This window comes from Pholis gunnellus (assembly GCF_910591455.1).
Source record: "Pholis gunnellus genome assembly, chromosome: 9".
In the NCBI taxonomy this organism is placed as follows: Eukaryota; Metazoa; Chordata; class Actinopteri; order Perciformes; family Pholidae; genus Pholis; species Pholis gunnellus.
The window spans coordinates 17,654,576-17,673,579 of NC_136535.1; the positions used below are offsets into that span (position 1 = coordinate 17,654,576).

General features: G+C 40.4%; 1 protein-coding gene across 1 annotated transcript in view; it reads left to right on the forward strand.

Moving 5' to 3' along the window:
* The first annotated feature begins 12,657 nt into the window (after nt 1-12,657).
* Nucleotides 12,658-19,004, forward strand: part of pdgfd (platelet derived growth factor d) — a 49,918-nt gene continuing 43,571 nt past the window's right edge. The window contains exon 1 of the mRNA XM_079166573.1: nt 12,658-12,943. Within this exon, the coding sequence (XP_079022699.1) occupies nt 12,826-12,943 (118 nt within the window). The 5' untranslated portion in view covers nt 12,658-12,825. The remainder of the gene's footprint in view (nt 12,944-19,004) is intronic.

Sequence of the window (19,004 nt, forward strand, 5' to 3'; positions counted from 1 at the left end):
GGGACAGAGGATGAAAGGCATTGATGATGGTGCGTAACAATGGGTGGGGAGGGAGAAGGAGGTAAAGGATTGGGGGGGAAGAGAGAGAGAGAGAGAGAGAGAGAGAGAGAGACAGTGTTAGGAGGTGTAAGGGGACAGAAGGTAAAGAGGAAAAAACAGGGATTGAGGAAAGAGGGAAGAAGAAATGGATGGAAGGTGTAGAGATGAAATGATGCTAGAAGGGGTGTGGAGTTAGGTAAAGGACTAAATGGAGAAAAAAAAAACATGTGAGGAAAGAGAAATAAGCAATTGCAGGTTCCAAGAAAAGGTGGAAGAAACGAAAGAGACATATTATGAGACAGAAGTTCTAATAAGACTATGAGTCTATATGCAAGCAGCTCTGGGAGGCTGTGCTTTCAATTCAAACATTTGCATTTATGTTAGCATGATAACATCAGCTAATTAGCACTAAAGTCAGAGGTTGATGGTAGAATTGATGGTGCGGAGGGACAAATGGTTAGGGTTAGGATAGGCTAGTGGTCAGGAAGTGCATGCACAGACTCGGGGCAAGCTTCCTCCCGGCCATTGATTAAGCATAAATCAAAGTCAAACTTGCAGCTGACGACCATTAGAATGCCGCTAGTTTTGCAGTTATTTGGTTATAAATCATCTGTTGGACAATATCATCATTCGACTTGACGACGGCTCTAATGGAAAAGTCAGGGGTTCACCAAAGTAAGTATAAAGGAGTTCAGTACGTGAACTAACACAGAAGTGAACTGATTATGCAGAATCATTCATGACATTAAGCTTCAAGCAGTGGACTTTAGCAGCTTAGCTGTGATTCACAATACAATACTTCCTCCTCAAATGCAGAAACAATCATGATGCGATAACTGTGGCAAATAAGTGACTGCTTAGCTATTATCCTTACTTATGCTGACATGACTACTGTATAAACAGTGATATGTTCACGTACTGTTGTGTGTGCTGACAGGAAACAGTGAATGAACTGCATTGCCGCTGGCGACGCATTTTTAAACTACACTGAACGAAACAATACGAATCAGCAAAGTGACTCATAATTTACACCTCTACAGTGGGATTCTCAATGATCGTAGAAAATGTCACAGTAATCCATGCATTTGTTGTCAAGGTATTTTAAATGTCAACCTGCTTGTGGTGCAAGAGGAAAAGTCAGTAGATTTACCAAAGTCATTTGTGTTAATCCTCTGGAGACCAAGATCGTGTGTACAAAATTCCCTGGCAATCTATCCAACAGTTATTAGATATTTCGACCTGAACCAAAGTGGTGGACAGCCCAACTTTGCCATCTTGTTTGGCTAAATTTAAATGCACCATCAATCAATGACGAGACACGGATGAAATGTAGAAAAAAGAAAGACAATACGTTTTGTCTTAGAAAAAGAAAACCTGTAACTTCAAAATAAAGTCAAGGCTTTCCATCTTCCATTTTACTTCCTTGTCCAAAAAAGTTAGAACAAACCAGATGAAAATAGATGATGGAAGTACTTTGATTCTGATTGGATCAACACAAAATATGTGCGTAAGGCCTCTGGAGTTGCTGCAGAGAACCTTTTCCCTGCAGCACATAAATCTGAATGCTGAAGGTTTGCTGTCTTATTGTCTATACAAAGCTTTGCATCCATGAAAACAGGGATAGAAGGGATGATAAAAAGGGCAGAGGGAAAGGCGGAGAAAGGGTTGATTGGAGGGAGCAAGAGATGAAAAGACAAAAGAGATAAAGAAAGAAAATCTGTGCATGCAAGACAAGACACGGGTGTTTGATCATCCCAGCTGACTCAGCAGTGTACTTTGGCTGAATGTAGATATACTTGATGCTCATACTCTTGAGTTTGCAATTCATTTGTATGCATCACTCTCTCTCTCTCTCTCTCTCTCTCTCTTCAACGCATGCCCATCTTCTCCATTTTGCCTCCTCACAAAGAAAACCACCCAGATATGATTACTTATTCCCCTCAGCGGGAAAATTTGCGGGAAAAATTATTTACCCCGCGGCCTTGACTGTAAGAATAAGAAAATATACTGTAAAATGTTATACACACTAAGTGAATGTAAGTGAGTGCTTTCATTCAGAGTGCCTGAAGGTGCAGTGAGTGAAATGGCAGGAACAGCCTGACACCAGCATTTGGACTGGCAAGCAATACATCTCCTTTAGCTGAGGCTGACTGCTTGCAAGAAGGATTTCACAATCTTTATGCATACTATGTATTTATTGTGTGCCACTCATATTGCTCCAAAGGCTGGAGGGGAATGAATAATTAGCTGATACATGATTGGAATATGAACACGAGCAGTTGTTGCTCAGTTTGTCTGTCTTGGGGTTGGGACACAAAGAAATTTTATCAATATTTTTTATTATTCAGCAGCAGCTTGGGCTTGGGCCAAGGAAGCAAAGTCATTCATATTAGTCTAAATGTTCAGTTAGTGCCATTATTCTTTTTACAGTGCATCTATTCATTCATCCAATGATTTCTGTTTCTTAAACGTGTATGTATACAGCATGGCTTTTGCATTTGTGTTATCAGTTTTAATGGTGGTGACAAGCACCTCAGGACTGAGTGTGGTAAGCATTGGCTGAAACTGTATAATCAAGAGGATTTCACACTCTGAGAGAAGCTAGACAACCAGAGTCAGAATCTAAAGCACTTTCTTGTGATGCCATGGTGACGTTTTTATTTATTTATTTGGGTAGCAGTGACCTAAATGTGAGAAAAGAAGGCCTTTGTGAAGAGGATCATCGGTTTGATCCCTTGAATTGGCAAAAGTATTGCACAGACAAAAACAAGGCCTTTTAACCCCAATTGCCTCAACGGAGCTGCTCAGTGGTCAACAGTAGCTCCCTGTTATGATGTATGTGAAGTAGGGCACGGTTGGAGAAGTATTTCCCTGGATAAATAAAGTTTTAAAGAAATGTAAAACTAAATGCAAAATAAGGTCACTGACCTGTTTCCACTGAGCTCCAACAGAGAAATACAGGATTTAAGAATTATTTTTCTGAATAATTAAAGAGCGTGGAGGGATGCAGTGTAGTCCCTCTCCCTATGCATACTTGGCTTTAGGTTCAGCGATTCACCCACTTGAGATTAATTTGTGCCTATAATTATGCAAAGCTACTCTACATATGCTGTGTTTCATTAGTTGTGTTAGCTTGTACTGTAAAAATCTTGTTTATTACATTACATTCTCTTTTTTGATAAACTATGTGATTATTCCATTATTTTCAGAAGTTTCTATGTCATTGTACAATTAGGAGCTTGTGGCACATACACAATGCACAAGCTCCTTATCTGTGGCCTCTGAACGGATGTCGCAAGTACTGCAATTGACTGAGACTGCATCCCCTACTGTAAAACTGATTGAAAGGGTGAAGAGAATATGGCAACGCTGTAAGCGGCAGGTGATTAACATTCTATTAACATTCACTCTGTCATAAATGTGATTGACGGCAGGGGAGTACGTTCCCTTCCTTGAGAATATTTTAAACAGTTTGAGAATGAAATTAAACGAAATACGTTCTGACAGCCAGTGGCACATTTCCATCAATAGCTACATGGTCACATTGAATTGAATGGATGCCCCTTCAGGCTTGGCTTGAATTGGAAATGTATACATCAGGGGATCCCACACTAACATATTATCCTGAGTCCTGTGATGCATTTAACATAACTGTACACAGCTTTATAGAGAATGAGAGACCTTGATAAAAGAGAGAGGTGGTGACTTGTCTGAATGCATGTCCTTGTCTGATCCGCCGCTTCATGTGTGTGTGTGTGTGTGTGTGTGTGTGTGTGTGTGTGTGTGTGTGTGTGTGTGTGTGTGGGTGTGAGCGGGTATCAGGCTATCCTGTCACGTAAGATGAAACGTCTCTGCAGACCACCGGTGAAGCGCAGGGATTAATAGGCCATTAGAGGTTACTTGACATTTTTTAAGCCTATTTCTTCTCCTGCAGGGAATGACAACCCCCCCCCCCCACACACACACACACACACACACACACACACACACACACACACACAGGTCAGGAATCCTCAAACATTCATATGCTTGCCTAATATGCAACCGTGATTTAGAAGCAGCACATGCAAACACACACACATTGTACAAAAACACAGAAATACATAACGTGTAAATAAAGTCGACAGACGGATTTAACAGCTGACTACTTATTCAAACTTCTCAGCCACTTACTTATCTGAACAGTTTATCACACACACACATATACAGCCCCCATTTATAAATACTGTGGAAGTAAAATCAGACAAGTTAAACTTGTAATGGAACAAAATCTAAAAGGTCATACATACACATACCTCCATCATGTTACTTTTGCCTGACATGCAAATTGTCTGGCCATTCGTCCCTGCCATCACTCATATAATATAACAAGAATTCAAACTGGAGCTTGTTTAAACACAAAAATACATATCATTTACATTATAATGTGTCCTGTGACTGAGGTGCGTTGAACACCAGAGCATCCATCAAAAGGGAGGAAGAGGAGCCACTTCATCAACACTGTATCCTGGACAAGTGGAGCCACTTTTTAGTAAAGGTTGCATTGCATTTTCACTGTTTTGGACAAAGACTTTCAGTTTTCAGTGTGCTGAAAGAATATTGTCAGTGCCATAGCCTCTGTTGCGTCATGAATCAAGCAGAGAAACTACATTCATACATTTCCCTGCTTTCCCCTTCTCACAAAATCCTCAATTACCTGCACTGTGAGTGCTGCATGCCACTCGTGTTGCTAATATCGACATCCAACCCCCACCTTTTCCACCACCTGATCCCCAGAGATTTTGAGGAATGATCACCAGGCTGTAGGAGTGTTGTATAATTGTGGGGGCTCATGGCTCATCACAATTAACCGGCAGCATGCCCACATGAAGTCTGCACCAAACATTTCTACTTTTTAATCGTCTGTTTCTAACTAACAGCTAACTGAACTATATTGGGTTTAAAATGTCTGATGCAGGTTGCTTTGCAATTTAGTGGCTGACATTTGTTGCTTGTTACGGTTTGTTTTGATTGACATTCATTCATTTTTAGTACCGTGGCTTTGGCCTTTGAATACGGATGTGAATCTGAGTATAATGTTCTTGGGCTGTTATCAATCACTTTCATTTTTCCCTGTTGTGTGGCGAGTTCCCAAATGTGTTGACAGTGAGTGCTCCAATGTGAAGCCACAAAAGCTTATGATAAAATATGATTACAATAAATTCAATATAAGAACAATTCCATTAAGACCATCTGGGTCAACATTTTCAGTTTGTTGAGTTTCTTATATTTATTGTAGTTTCTGATCTTGTGCAGGCAAAATATATCTTATCACAGCATAATAGATTTTCGCAACATTCAAGTTTAAGAAAAAAACATTTGAATGCAACATAATGGTTTCTACGTCCTGGTGAGCAGACTGTGTCTGTGTTTTGTTGTGTTACTCAATGCTTAGGCACTAAATAAAGTTTTGCTTTTTGTTTTTTCTTGTAATGGCCGTGAAGGGTTTAATTTAGCATTTTACGACTCTACTGTTTGCGTGATAATAAGGAGCTACGGCAATTAAGTCTTATCAGCTCTGTCGGGGTTGGCGCTGTGTTGGAAGCTTAGTATTCTGTTCGTTCACAGAAGTGGTGTACTAAACCATGTTTTGTTCACCACTTTTTGTGTGTGTGTGTGTGTGAGAGAGAATGAATTAGAGGGTGAGTGACCTTGTCCTTTCATCGGATTCATGTATGACATCTGTTTGTGTGTTCCTATAAGTGCTTGTATGTTTTTTCTATGTGTGCGGCTATGTGTCCTTATACATTGAGTGCATTTCAATACACTCATTAATGTGTACAAGGCCTGCTTGTATTACATTCAACACTGTTGTTGTCTATATTCATGTTGCTTGAGTCTGTTTGTCCTGCGCACTTGTCTGTTTCAGAAATTGTGCCTGCATGTAAGTACTTTCATATATTCATGCATGTCTCAGTGTGTGTTTTTTTCTCTCTCAGGGAACATTGCTTCACTTTGTAACATTGGATGAAGATATATATATATATATCGTCCAAGAACTTTACCTCGCTCAGAAGCCATCCTTTCCATAAGAACACTGCTTTAGGCATAAAATTCAGACAGCAGACAGTGTTACCATTTTTTTCTAGTAAATTTAACCACTTCGCCCCCTCAATTTTCTTATTTTATTTGTATTTTTTTTTTTTATACCTACAATGGCCCTAACACACCATCGTATGTCTGCATTTAATGCCTAATAGTTGCCTTTACATAGAGCAAGTGTATGTTTGTCAATTGAAACTGTGCCAGTGGAGTGTAAAGAATCAGATGACGGATAAGCTTGTCATAATAATCCTCCCTTCATCCTGTGCATCAAACCAGTTCAACACACCTACTGATAATCCGCCACAAACACATCAGACAACAAGCATACACAACATACCCACACACACACTTACACAGACACAAACAGAACTTGCAGTCACAAGAAAATCATGCAATTACACAAATAAGACTGCTACCTTTTCATATTAAGTTGATTCTAGCATTATAAAGTAATACAAATTAGCTGTTCAAATGGTAACAGCGGATGAGGATCCAAATGAAAAAAGGACTAACAAATGGGCAAATAACAAGGCACTGTTGTAATTGGTGACCTTCATACGCAATTTCTTTAATTATTTTTCATGAATAGCCGGAGGTTTTCCAGCCTTTAACGATAGATTAAAATGCAAGACAGCAAAAGGCCAAACAATTTTGAATAAATGCGGTTCTACTATTTCAAATGTGGGGGCATGGTGTACCAAAAAGCGACAACTATTGAATATCTCAGGAGGTAAAGCAGATGCTATCGGAAAGACGGTGGTTCAATCCCTTGCCCCTACAGTTTACATGCCAAAGTATCCTTGGGCAAGACACTGAACCCCAAATTACTGAGTGTGCTTGTGAATGTGTATCGCTCTTTAGAGAGCAGCATAAACGTAGTTAAGTATCATAGGTTTTGATTAGAAAGGCAATCTTCTATTTAGTACATTAGCTCATTAATGGTGGAAAAGGGTCATCCATCAATATTGCATCACACCTATTGTTGCCAAAATGAAAGCTGATTTGTATGTGCATGCAATGTGTGTCGATCGTGTGTGTTCACAGTGAATATGCGTCACACACTGATGGTCACAGGGTCACATCCCTCTTGACTACAGGATGTCATAACTCAGCCTGCAGTTACAGAATCTCTAATTGCTGAAACCCGGGAGTGGAACACAGCTGAACGGAGCATGTCAGAAAAACACACGCACAATCACACACACTCACACCCACGCGCTCCACAGACGTGCACTCACCTCCTACACAGTCACACCATTCAAGCACAGCACATGAAACCAGCCTTACAAGACCTGCCCACCCAATTGCTCATATGGTGACACACATATATGGGTAGTGACACACACTTGAGTTGCGTGTTCATACACACACAGATGTTAAGCTCATTAAGAGATTCCCAGAGGGTGACCAAGACATGCAGGCACAGACACAGGAAGACATACAGGAAGTTAAACAACAGATGACGGTAATGTGTTGCTTTATTTTGGCAACCAAAATGTATATAGAATTAAATAAATGATGGGTTATCGATCATTTGTCTACTGTCTACCTTTCCAACTCCAACAAATCTTATCATTAGTATTGTTAGGCATCTACATGCTAAAGATTCTTAAGTACAGGAAAGCACTCAGAAAATCAAAACAAGTAGAAAATATATTGTAAACAAGCTTAGTAATCTGGTTTGATTTCAAATCAAACCAGATTTCCTTTTAGTTTAGAGTGTATGATTTAGGTTTTGTTTCATATTTGTTCTCATTATTATCTACCAACGTCTTCCTCTTTGCCAGTGTTTTGGTACATTTTGTAAAAAGAAAAGAAAAACGTTGAATGAGATCTTAGGTTAAGAGGTAAACATAAACCAACGTATGGTTTATATGTTGTACTACCTTGTCATTTGCAAGTGCCTTCATCATTTCAAGTGTTAGTTGTAAAAATAATTTACTATAATCTGTGCAACATAAATGACTTCTTCCATACATCTGTAGGGCAACATACACACTGCTTCTGTCTGACTCCCTATGCACAAGCTGGACTTATATTTGTTAAAACTGTGGAATAGCTGTACTATGCTTGACATGCACACATCTATGCCAACACACACACACACACACACACACTAAAACACTGGTCACGTATCCATCTCCCAAAGCTAATCCCCCTTCATCTGATATTAAGCCAAAAGATGGAAGGATGAAGAGGTAAGCAGGGGATGAGACGGGACAGACAAAGCAAGAAATAGGCAGAGAAATAAAAAAAATGAAAAGAGAAAATCTTTGCCCTCCTCACCTTTGACTTGTGATGTCTGGGCTATTAGTGGTGGAGCACATCTGACGTCAAGTGTCTGCAGACAGATGTGGCATCTTAAGGAGACGATATTTCTACATTTTTAAAAGGCAAGAACTTGAACTTTTACCCTCAGAGTTGCATTTAAAACACATTTTCAACTACCAGATTTTTGGTCACATATAAAGACAATGTTCTACTCCCACACTGCATGGGTGAGACATTTCTCTGCAAAACAAAGATCAAAGAATTTGTGCAAACTTACATGCAGGAATAAGCTCACACAGGCATGAATAGAAGTGACTTAGAGACAGAGACAATAGAAATTATTACGTGGCATGAAAAGCAATAAATGATGACGGAGTAACTGACTACACCATTTTTCTCTTTCTAAATCAAGTCCTAAATGTCCATGCCCTACCGCCTCTGTCCTCTCTTTGCCAGCCCTCATTTTGTTTGTGTATTTAATTCCCAAATGTATCTTTCTCCTACTCCTTTTTACAGCTTTCCCTTTCTTTTCATCCATTTTCTAACTTTTCATCTCATCCTCCTCTTTTCTACCCCCTTTTTCATCTTTTCACCCTCTTTTTGTCGAAGTCTTAATATCATCGATGGATCAGACACTGGCCTCAAACACACTACTTGAGGAGGTCCGTTATTCATACACACACACACACACACACACACACACACACACACACACACACAATGGTTGGACCAAAACCAGAAAGTCTATTATAACAACATATGTGTGTTTGTGTATGAAAAGGAAAAAAGTGGACAGCAGAGGTGGATGTCTCTGAAATTAGCCTTGCTTGTTTAAAGTCTTTGGTAACAGTAAGGTACATTAATTGCCATAACTTCAAGGATTATCAAAATCCAATATTTTCTTCATGCGTTCCTTAATCTGAGAACGATACATTAAAAGGACTATTCACCGAAAATTGCTATCTCTAGTGACATATTGCGATATATCCGTCTCCGTGATGTCTGACGCTGAAAAATATCAAGAAATCAACAGCAAAGTCTCTGTTCCTCTGTAAAATCTAAAGATCTTACTGTAAAAACTTTTCATTAGATCTAAACAATTCATTGGGTTGTAACCTACAAATACATTTGAATACAGTACAGCTGTATTAGCCACATTTCTGTTGCATAAAGTTAAAAAAGGTTGTTAAACCTTTTATAAGACGCAGCGATGATCACTTATCACAAAACCAGGGAGTCACAATGGATAAGGGTGACCAAATGAGAATGAAAGAAAAGTATTGATCCACCAGTATTTCCCTCAGCACTCATCCCAGCACGTCCTACAGTCACGTTTTTTTTCTATTTTTGGCTGGATGTTCAGCAGGTCCCGGGACACTGGGCTCCATGTCAGCTCCATGATAGTTTAATATACCTCCGTATGTGTTTTATTTCAACAAAATTCATTACTTTTCTTCGCGGTTATGTGTCACTGCTATGTGTCACTTACATTACATCGCAGCTATATTTGTTCTTAGATCAATCTTTATCTTTACCACACTACTGTACACTTATATAATGTCTGTGGGCAGCACCAACATTCACAACGATCAGTATCTAATGCTTTATAAGGCTATCGTTATTTAAAACTCCGGTTCAGTCTAATTTTGGGGATTAACAGGAAGGGATTTGGGAAAACTGCTCTTAATATGGGATTGTACTGAATTGTTTGGGACGTCTGGTCACGGAACAATGGATGTGGAGATACTCGTCTGTAAAACTTTATAATTGTGGCCAGTCACAGCTCACACACCTGCCATTGGTATGCCACCTAAATATAGGCATCAGCCTCCGCCAAGATTATCTGGGAAAACCAATAGTGAAATCTGTTTCAGCAACAATTTAGGAAACGGGACTTCCCAGTCCAGCAATATGCTTTTAAAGTGGTATTTAAAAAGTAATTTTGATCACTTCCCATACAATCTTGTTTGGAATATTGCTCTTTAATACTTGCTAACATCTTTGCATGAGACAAAATACTGTGCGGAGTTCTGCACAAGGGAACTTCAGCAATTACAAACAGGTCTATCAGTGATGGGGACTAAATCAGCGCCTTTTAATTTAGTGGTTGACGTTTCAGCCTTGAGGCAAGCCTGCCGCCCCCAAACACACAGACACATATTCGCCAGGAAGGTTACTCTACAGTAGCCTGTGTCTATTCACTGTGAAGTCTCTTCTGGGAAGACAAGAGTAATGCCAGATCATTCAAGCAGACACACGCTGCGGACACACACACACACACACACACAGAAAGACAGAAGGAGTGGAAAACTGAAACTGCACTGTGATCCACTAAATAATACTGCGATTCTCTAACTTCATACTCAAACATCCTACTGTTGTAGCTGTATTTATAGTACGGTGTCATGCCCTGTCCCTGCTTTGTCTGTTTTCACCATTGATGTCATTTATTGTCTTTATGTGTGAAATTATCGTCTTGATGTCCAGATATGTTCCTTATAATTACAGCCTTGGCAGGTTGCAGTTGCAATGAGAAGAAGATTCAAATGTATCCGTGTGTGTGTGTGTGTGTGTGTGTGTGTGTGCGCATCATGTGAATGCGAGGCGTGCGATACATCTGTGCCCACCAGCGATCTTTATGTGTACTTAGAAATTCACTCCCCGGGTGCATCATGCCTTTGAAGCTCAGCAGGGTGGTCTAATAGCTTTTAATTTGAATTAATTTCCCCTCTCTATTAATAAACCTATATCATTCCCTAAGTGGTTCTAAGTTTTAAAGGTGCCGCATTACTCATTAGCCGATTGCTGGGTAATGAGAAGGCATTTTGCCGAGTCAGCAGAAACCTCAAGTTGGCAAGTTCATCCCATAAAGTCTAAATAACTCTTAACATGAGACCTGGTGGTGGATGGGGTGTTAAGTGTGATTGAGAAAGTGAAAATGAATTGAAATGGGGTGCTGAATGAACTTTACATGAGGGTGCAAGCTGGAGTGTTGAGGGCACTGCTTTGTTTCGCTGCAACTACAGCATGTAAGCACCTTAACATTTTACAGCGGTGGATAAATAATTCTGAAATAATTCTAAAGTTACCTCAAACGTAAAGTCTGTCTGAAATGCTCCGCCTTCGGCTTACACAAAGCTGCCTATTGAATAATTCCTGGCAATCCATTGGCTGGATTCACCTATTACAATCCTCAACAAGTGCAATCATGTCATCTGTGTGTTAGATGAGCTGTGGGGGCTTATTTTTAAACAGATAGCCATCTGAACATAATACCACAGAGTGAGGGAACAGACAGACGGATGGCATCATTTACAGGAATTCATGTTAAAATTGTTGTTTTTAAATCATTAAATCATTCCATGAAAAGAAAATGACAGTCAAGATCATTCTAAAGTTATTTTTTTGCATACTTTGATGCCCCCATTACACAGCTTGCCCAATTAATAGTATGCAATGGCCTTCTTTCTGTCGTCAGGATCCAAGTTAAGTCATGTCAGCTGTTTCCTTAGCTCTCTGTGTAGTTAGATCTAACTCCAGAAACTTCCTCCCTATTGAGCTGATGACCCTCCCTGCGCTCTCCTCTGAGGGTTTCCTTAAAAAAAATGTTCCCTCTGTGGCGCATTTCCTCAATGCACTTTGAAGACGAAAGTATGCCAACACTAACATAAAACAGTAATAAGATATATAGATGGATGGATGGATGGATGGATAGATAGATAGATAAATAGATAGATAGATAGATAGATAGATTTGATCCACTAAAGTGTCTTTTAAATTGTTTTTTTGCTCCTCTTCTCTGACCTCCCGCCCTAGCATCTCGCTAAATTACGCACACACACACACACACACACACACACACTTGCACACACACACACACACACACACACACACACAGACCGACAGACACAGAGACAGATACACGCACACACCGTGAGCGCGCCCCACTCAAAGTTTGACGCGCCGACTTTCATAGCACAGGCGCGTCTGATAGAAAGCAGTAAACTATGCGGATTATTTCTCGGTGACTGAGCATCATTTATTTATTTCGCGGTGATAAGACGTTCGGCGCCTAAAAACTCATGTCTGACCGTGAACGGAGCTATTTCAACGTTAGCCGCCACCTGCACTTAATTGTTTCGGAGTTTTGCTCTCGGTGGCTGCGTGCGCGTAACTTTCAGACGAGGACAAATAATTGGAATTTGGGGCATTTTGGCACAAGACGGGACACCGTGTGCGCCAGGCGTCAGACATAGAAGTCAACAAGTGGCTCTCATACTGTGGGAGAAGAGATAGTATAAAAGCGTGTTGAAGTTGCTGAATGGAAAGTTAGTTTTGTCTTTCTTGGTCGCGGGACATTTCAAGTGAATCACATTTACGGGAAGGCGGATAAGTTCTTTAGAGTTTGTACGAGTTTCTTTATTACTCACCATGAGCTCACCGGTGGTTTTCCAGATATGGACGTTTTTTTTGTTGGGGACTTTAACCGGGGTCACATGGGGTGATTTCTCCTCCGCCAAAGTGCTGAGGGGCAACACCAGGAGAGACGGTGAGTCTTTATCATCACTCCTTTTCTTTGTGTTTAGCGTGTCTTTACTGCTGACACAGTGTATCTGCAAAGGTCGGTTATAGTCACCATCTTCTAAAAAAAAGAAATGTCTGCTTAAGTAGCCTGTATTATACTTTATTTTTTGTTATTGTAGCCTATGCGTATAACTTGACTTCTTGAAATTGTTGGCCTATTATTTATTTAAATAAAGTTTAGATCAGGAAGTGGCTTTTTTAATTGATGCATCATTGGATCTACTTGTTTAAATCCCTTTTTTATGTTCTTTCTCAGCTGAAATACTGTTTTGGAAAGACTAATGGTATATTGTGATATTTATTTTTGACTTGTGGTGACCTCAGTGTTACTTCAAATAGATATCAGTTGTTTGTAAGTGCGGCAGTTGACTGACATGGCTTGTTGTAGTGGATTACTTGCTGACACACTGTTGGGTGAGTATAGCAGCAACGGAGTGGGGACAGTTAAATGATGTTCAGTGGGTGCAAAAGAAGAGGATAAGCAAAGTCTGTTGGATGACGAGCTGCTCCTGATTTTTAGGCTTAAATAAGGAGCATGCATGTCCCAGAACATTCTATTATTGCTGCAGTGCATCCCTCCTTCACTGAAGCTGCAGTCTTCAGACTTCTTGAGCCTCTTTCCTATCTAACTTCCTGCAGGTGTGCCATGCTTACTTTTACTTGGCCCTGAGGCTAAAGTCATGGTGCTACAGTGCCTTTGATTATAGACACACACACACACATACACACACACACACACATGCACACACACACGCACACACACACACACACACACAGCTGCAGGGTTGCTTTTGGCAGGGAAACATGAAAATACCACTGTATTAGGTTCTAACCTGGGCGACGGTCTCACGTCTCACTCCTGCGTGTGTGCTAATAACAAAGGAATAACATGGAGGGGTAGGTCTGAGTGTCCACACATGATGTAGCTCCCCATCAAAAACCTCTTAAACGTTCTGAAGTTCAGATTATTTTTCATGATTAATGTTCATGATGAATCGTTTTAACCAAAACTGCCACGCATATTTAACATTGAGTCCAAACACACTTTGATAAGTCAATACCCACAGATGTTTGAGTGATGGATTGCAACCTGTTAGAAAACAGTTGCCGGGTCTTTTCCAGTTACAAGTGTGTCAAGAATACAAATGGCATCATAGACACCGCAACACAGAGTGACAGGTGAGCTGCAGCAGTGCTGTGAGACAGAGCAGACGGACGGGAGAGAAAAGCAGCGAGTGATGACAGAAACGGCTCGTTACCAAATAAAAGTTGATACTGTTCGGAGATGACAGCTGCAGTAACTCTTATTTGGTCAAGGTTCAAAATACCAGCAGGATGAAAAAAAAAGTATCTGCTACCTCACGGAAAAAGTATGAAGCCGTAAAGTTCAGAAGAAGGCAGTGATAAAGCTCCAACATGCTTTTACGGTACTTTAGAAATGGGAGTTTTTATTACTCATTCCAACAAGATTTAAAAAGATCTGCATCTCAGTTCTTTCCTCTGTAGTTGTTATCATTTTACGTTACTAGGAAAGAGTCTAAGACTACATTTAAATGCACACTTTATTCTTAGTTGTTCTTATGGACTTTTGATTTTTTATCTCATACAGATTGTTTTTTCTATACATCATCAGATTCTGATAAAATAGACTTTGCCTCATCCTCTCCTTTAAAAGTGCTTCATTGACTTCATTATCTGCTCAGGACAACAGTATTCCACTATATCTTTACATAGCAAACAGTCGTTTGCCATATAAATGATCTGAATTTGGATATTAGTACATTTAAGGAGAAAAAGTGAAGCACTTCTTTGTTTTGGGGCAGGAGTGCTTCTCAGTATGAGATTTAAATCCACAACAGGCCATTCATATATGTTTTATGTTAAACACATACTTAAGCTTGATCGATTTGCTGAAGTTTAAATTGAAAAAAAAAACAAAAAAAACGTGCACACTGATGCACATTTCCCTTTGCCTTCTACACTTGCCGTTGCAAACCAAATAATTGGTTTAGTGCACTCAGTGAAGGAAAAGATGTCCGTTAATATTTCAGAGCAGAGTTGTTCTCTTGAAGCAGTCAGTCAGTCAAACAATGAGTGTTTAATCATTCTATCACAGGAGTGTAAAAGATGAGCTGGCGTAACCTTTTTTTGAACACTGTCACTCTCTAAAGATCTCCCTGACAGAGTTGAGAGTGAACGTGTCCCTGTGTTTACTTTTGTGTGTGCGTGTGTGTGAATGCTGTGACAGAATGTCTTAGCTCACTTCGAGGAATTTCCCCTCTAGGTTTTTTTCTCCTGTGTTTGTTCAGTGTTTTGCTCATTCTTTTTGCCTGCCATTGAAGCGTGTCTCTGTGAGCAATGAAGGGGGGCGGAATGGGAGATAGAGTACATATAGAGGAGGAAACTCACAAAAACACATGTAAACACAGAAAGACTATTTGGCCTTTCTGCACTGAACAACTTATCTCTGCTAAAGAGACCAGATGACCCAAATATGATTACACATATTTGTGTGTGTGTGTGTGTGTGTGTGTGTGTGTAAGCAGCACTTGTGGGCAGAGAAATGTGTATATATGTGCAGGCACTGACAGAAACAAGCATACAGTATTCAGACACGGACACTGTGAACTCAGACACAAGCACTAACATCTCGTTCACAACTCAAACAACACAAATTATGTGTTTCTTGTGGCTCACAAATACAGTAGTATTTGTTTTTTTAACTGTGAAAAGTGAGTCTTTCTTAACGATGCTCTGATAGTAGAAAACGTTTTGCACCGGCCGGACATTTGTGACTGCCTCTGCTTTAAGTTTGAAGGGAGCGTTACTGGATTGTTCTGTTACGTGAATCTTTAATGCATATTCAGAGAAATTCTTCATATGTTCATGATCTAGTAGAAATTCACACATTTTGAAAAGCCACCAGAAATGCACAACAATATGACTACATGATTTGTGTCATGATTGTAATTTTTAGACGTGATGTAATTGTTAAAACGTTCAGGATTTTTCTACGAGATGGATTTAATAATTCATTTATCACAGCCAAGTAGGGACACTTCACAACATGCTGTATAGTCCTACTTGAAAAGCTACAATATTCTATTCAGACTCCCTGTTCATTCATGTTGTATATTAATATCTTTCCCTTTTAATGTTTAATTCCATTGCACACCAGGGCTACTACAGTTGTACACTGGTGTTTTGAGGCGCAGCAGTTCAGTGTTGCACAACTTTTCTTTAATCCTGTTGACTTTTAAGATTAACTAACGTCATGCAACAATATTTACTTACACACACTTTACCCATGTATGAAAGTACAAACACCGCTCGCAGCTTAACTTGAGATTTTGCTCGTAGAGAATGAACGTGCTTTTAAACACACCCTACAAACATACAGTGTCTGTATCATGCAGTCATTATGGCCACTAAACAGAGAATATAACTTCCACTCAGGGAGAGAAACACAATATATTTTATAAAGGGTCCTGGCGTCTTTCTGATTCCTCCTCTCCTTTTCTCCAATAGGTCTTCTCTTATCTGTTGCCTTCCTCTCTCAGTGCTGCCTTATCAGTCTATGCCTCGCTACATATCACTCCATCTTTCCAGACCCTCCTCTTTCAATCTTCCCCTTTCTCATGTCTCTCTTTATCTTGCGATCTTTCCCCATCTGTTTCAGCTCTTTTTAATCAAAAGCTATTTCACCCTGTTGGCTCCATGAGCAAATATAATGCGGCAAACACTGTCACAGAGACGCACGCCAGCACACTTGCACACTTGCACACTTGAACACTTGCACAACACAAAGCTACCTGCACAAGGATAATACTTTTGGCCAACCATTGTAAACCAACAGACGTTTGAACACTCACTGTGGATGCACTTAACAGATCGACATTCACGCTGTACAAAATGGGGGCAGACACAGATACAAAAAGGAACAAGTTATATAGTACAAATAATACAGTATGATTGGCTGTGCTCACAAAAGCAGGCGTGTTCTTATGCTGAGCTGAGCTGAGCGAGGTGTTGGTGATGTTAGTGAGTGTGATGTCATGGTCCTTAACCGTGTCTCAGAACTTGAGGTGGCCTTGCCTCTGATAGCAAACACACAAACACACACACACACACACACACACACACACACACACAAATACAGTCATTCACTAATGTCTCACAAAGTATACATAAAAAGCGGACAATTAGACAAGCAATCTCACTCTACTGTAACTACTGTGTGTAATTTGTGTGTTGCCTCGGGGCAATGCTGTGCTATAATGGCAGTAAAACACCGAGGGAAATCTGTATTAAGTGAAATACTTGTTCAGAACATTTGTATTGTGCAGCAGTTCATTGGCAGTGAGGTTAAGTGGCTTGTTGGCATCCAACTGTATAGCGTATAGATTTGACTGCTCTACAATAACGTCAATGATATCTTCTTCGCATAACCTCTTGCAGTAATAGAGTAGGGACATGATGTCATCAGCCTGCAGACGTGTAAGTGTAATTACAGTACCAGTATTGCTTCTGCCTCTCAAACCTGATTCATTCTTCCTCACTTTCCTCAAACTCACCGTCCTCTACCAGAGGGTATGACCCTATGTACCCCAACTGTTCGATCAGGCTTCTACATATACACATTTCAATATAAATATATACCTGTTTATTTTTATTATCAACTTCAAGTCATGCGATAGTGACATCTGTCTTACCTTCCACTCAGATCATGCTGTCACTTCCCTCCCCCAATTGATGTGTCATACTCACTCCTGCACTTCATGTGATTGTTAATATAGCACATTGTTGTGTGTAGGAATGAAAAAAGAAAATTAGGTGGGAGGAGGGAGGAGGTGCAAAAAGGTGTTCTGTTGCCTAAAGGCAATTGCATTCAGTACAAGGCTACGGTCCATTTAATCAACTGATCTAAAGCTAAGTATTCCTACTCTGCGCTTTGAGTTGCAGGAATACAAAGATTTACTCATGGCATGGGTGGAGGGCCATCCACCTGGTCACTGCGTCCTGCAACATCTTGATTGATTTAAGACAGGAGGCAATGGGGTTCATATTGTTTTTGTGTCACCATGTTAAACACGGGGGTGACAGCAGGGCGGAGTGTCACTGAGGTTATTGGAATTCATGAGTCACTCTCCAGACAACCAACATGGAAGTACTCCCCACCCGCCCACCCAGGCCGACACACTAACACAATTACAGGATCTCCCTTTCAAGGGAATCCCCCCCACAATAAACACTTGTCATCTCACACGCACACACACTTTTCATGTGAGAAATCGCATGAGCTAAAGTTGTTCCACCCCTAAACATTTGGCAGGCAGTCTTTTCCTCCCCTGCAGGGAGGAGTAGAGGAAATAGGGTGGTGACCACTTGGACGAAGAAGCAAAGACTGAGATGATGCCTTGGAAATTGAGTCGAGCTAGGTGTTTGCTTTGTAATGGAAATTGTGGTGTGAAAGGTTTATGTGCCTTATGCCTCATGAATCCCCTGCTGTGGAGAATGTGATATTTCCTACTTCTTTGGGAGCACCCGGTGCATAGATGTGTTTTATGGCACGAAGATGTTTTTATCATTTTCTTTGTACTACAACTGGAAAGGCCGTAGGAGTTGTTTGAAGGGATAACAGGCATGCATGCATGCACGTTTTAAAGATCTGTACGTGAATTGACAGACAAATATTGTCTTTGTGCACTTTGTTGCCTCGCTCTCATCACTCCGGACAGCAACGGATTTTTAAGTTCCCATGACATTTTAGGAGGAGAGGGCAGCAGGAGAGGCATGGAAGTTTAGAAGGGAGCTTAGGAGAGTTAGAGGGCACAGAATAGGAGGAGAAGAGGGAAAAGGTGTGTTGAGAGAGATATGCCAAGTTGAAAGACCTGTCCCTCCACTTTTCTGCCCCGTCAGCTTCAAAGGAGAGATAGTGAGACCAACGGCAAGCCAAATGGACAGAGTATAAAGAAGGAAATGGAAGAAAGGAGGACTGATAGAGGAGTGGAAGGGGTCAGGGGGAG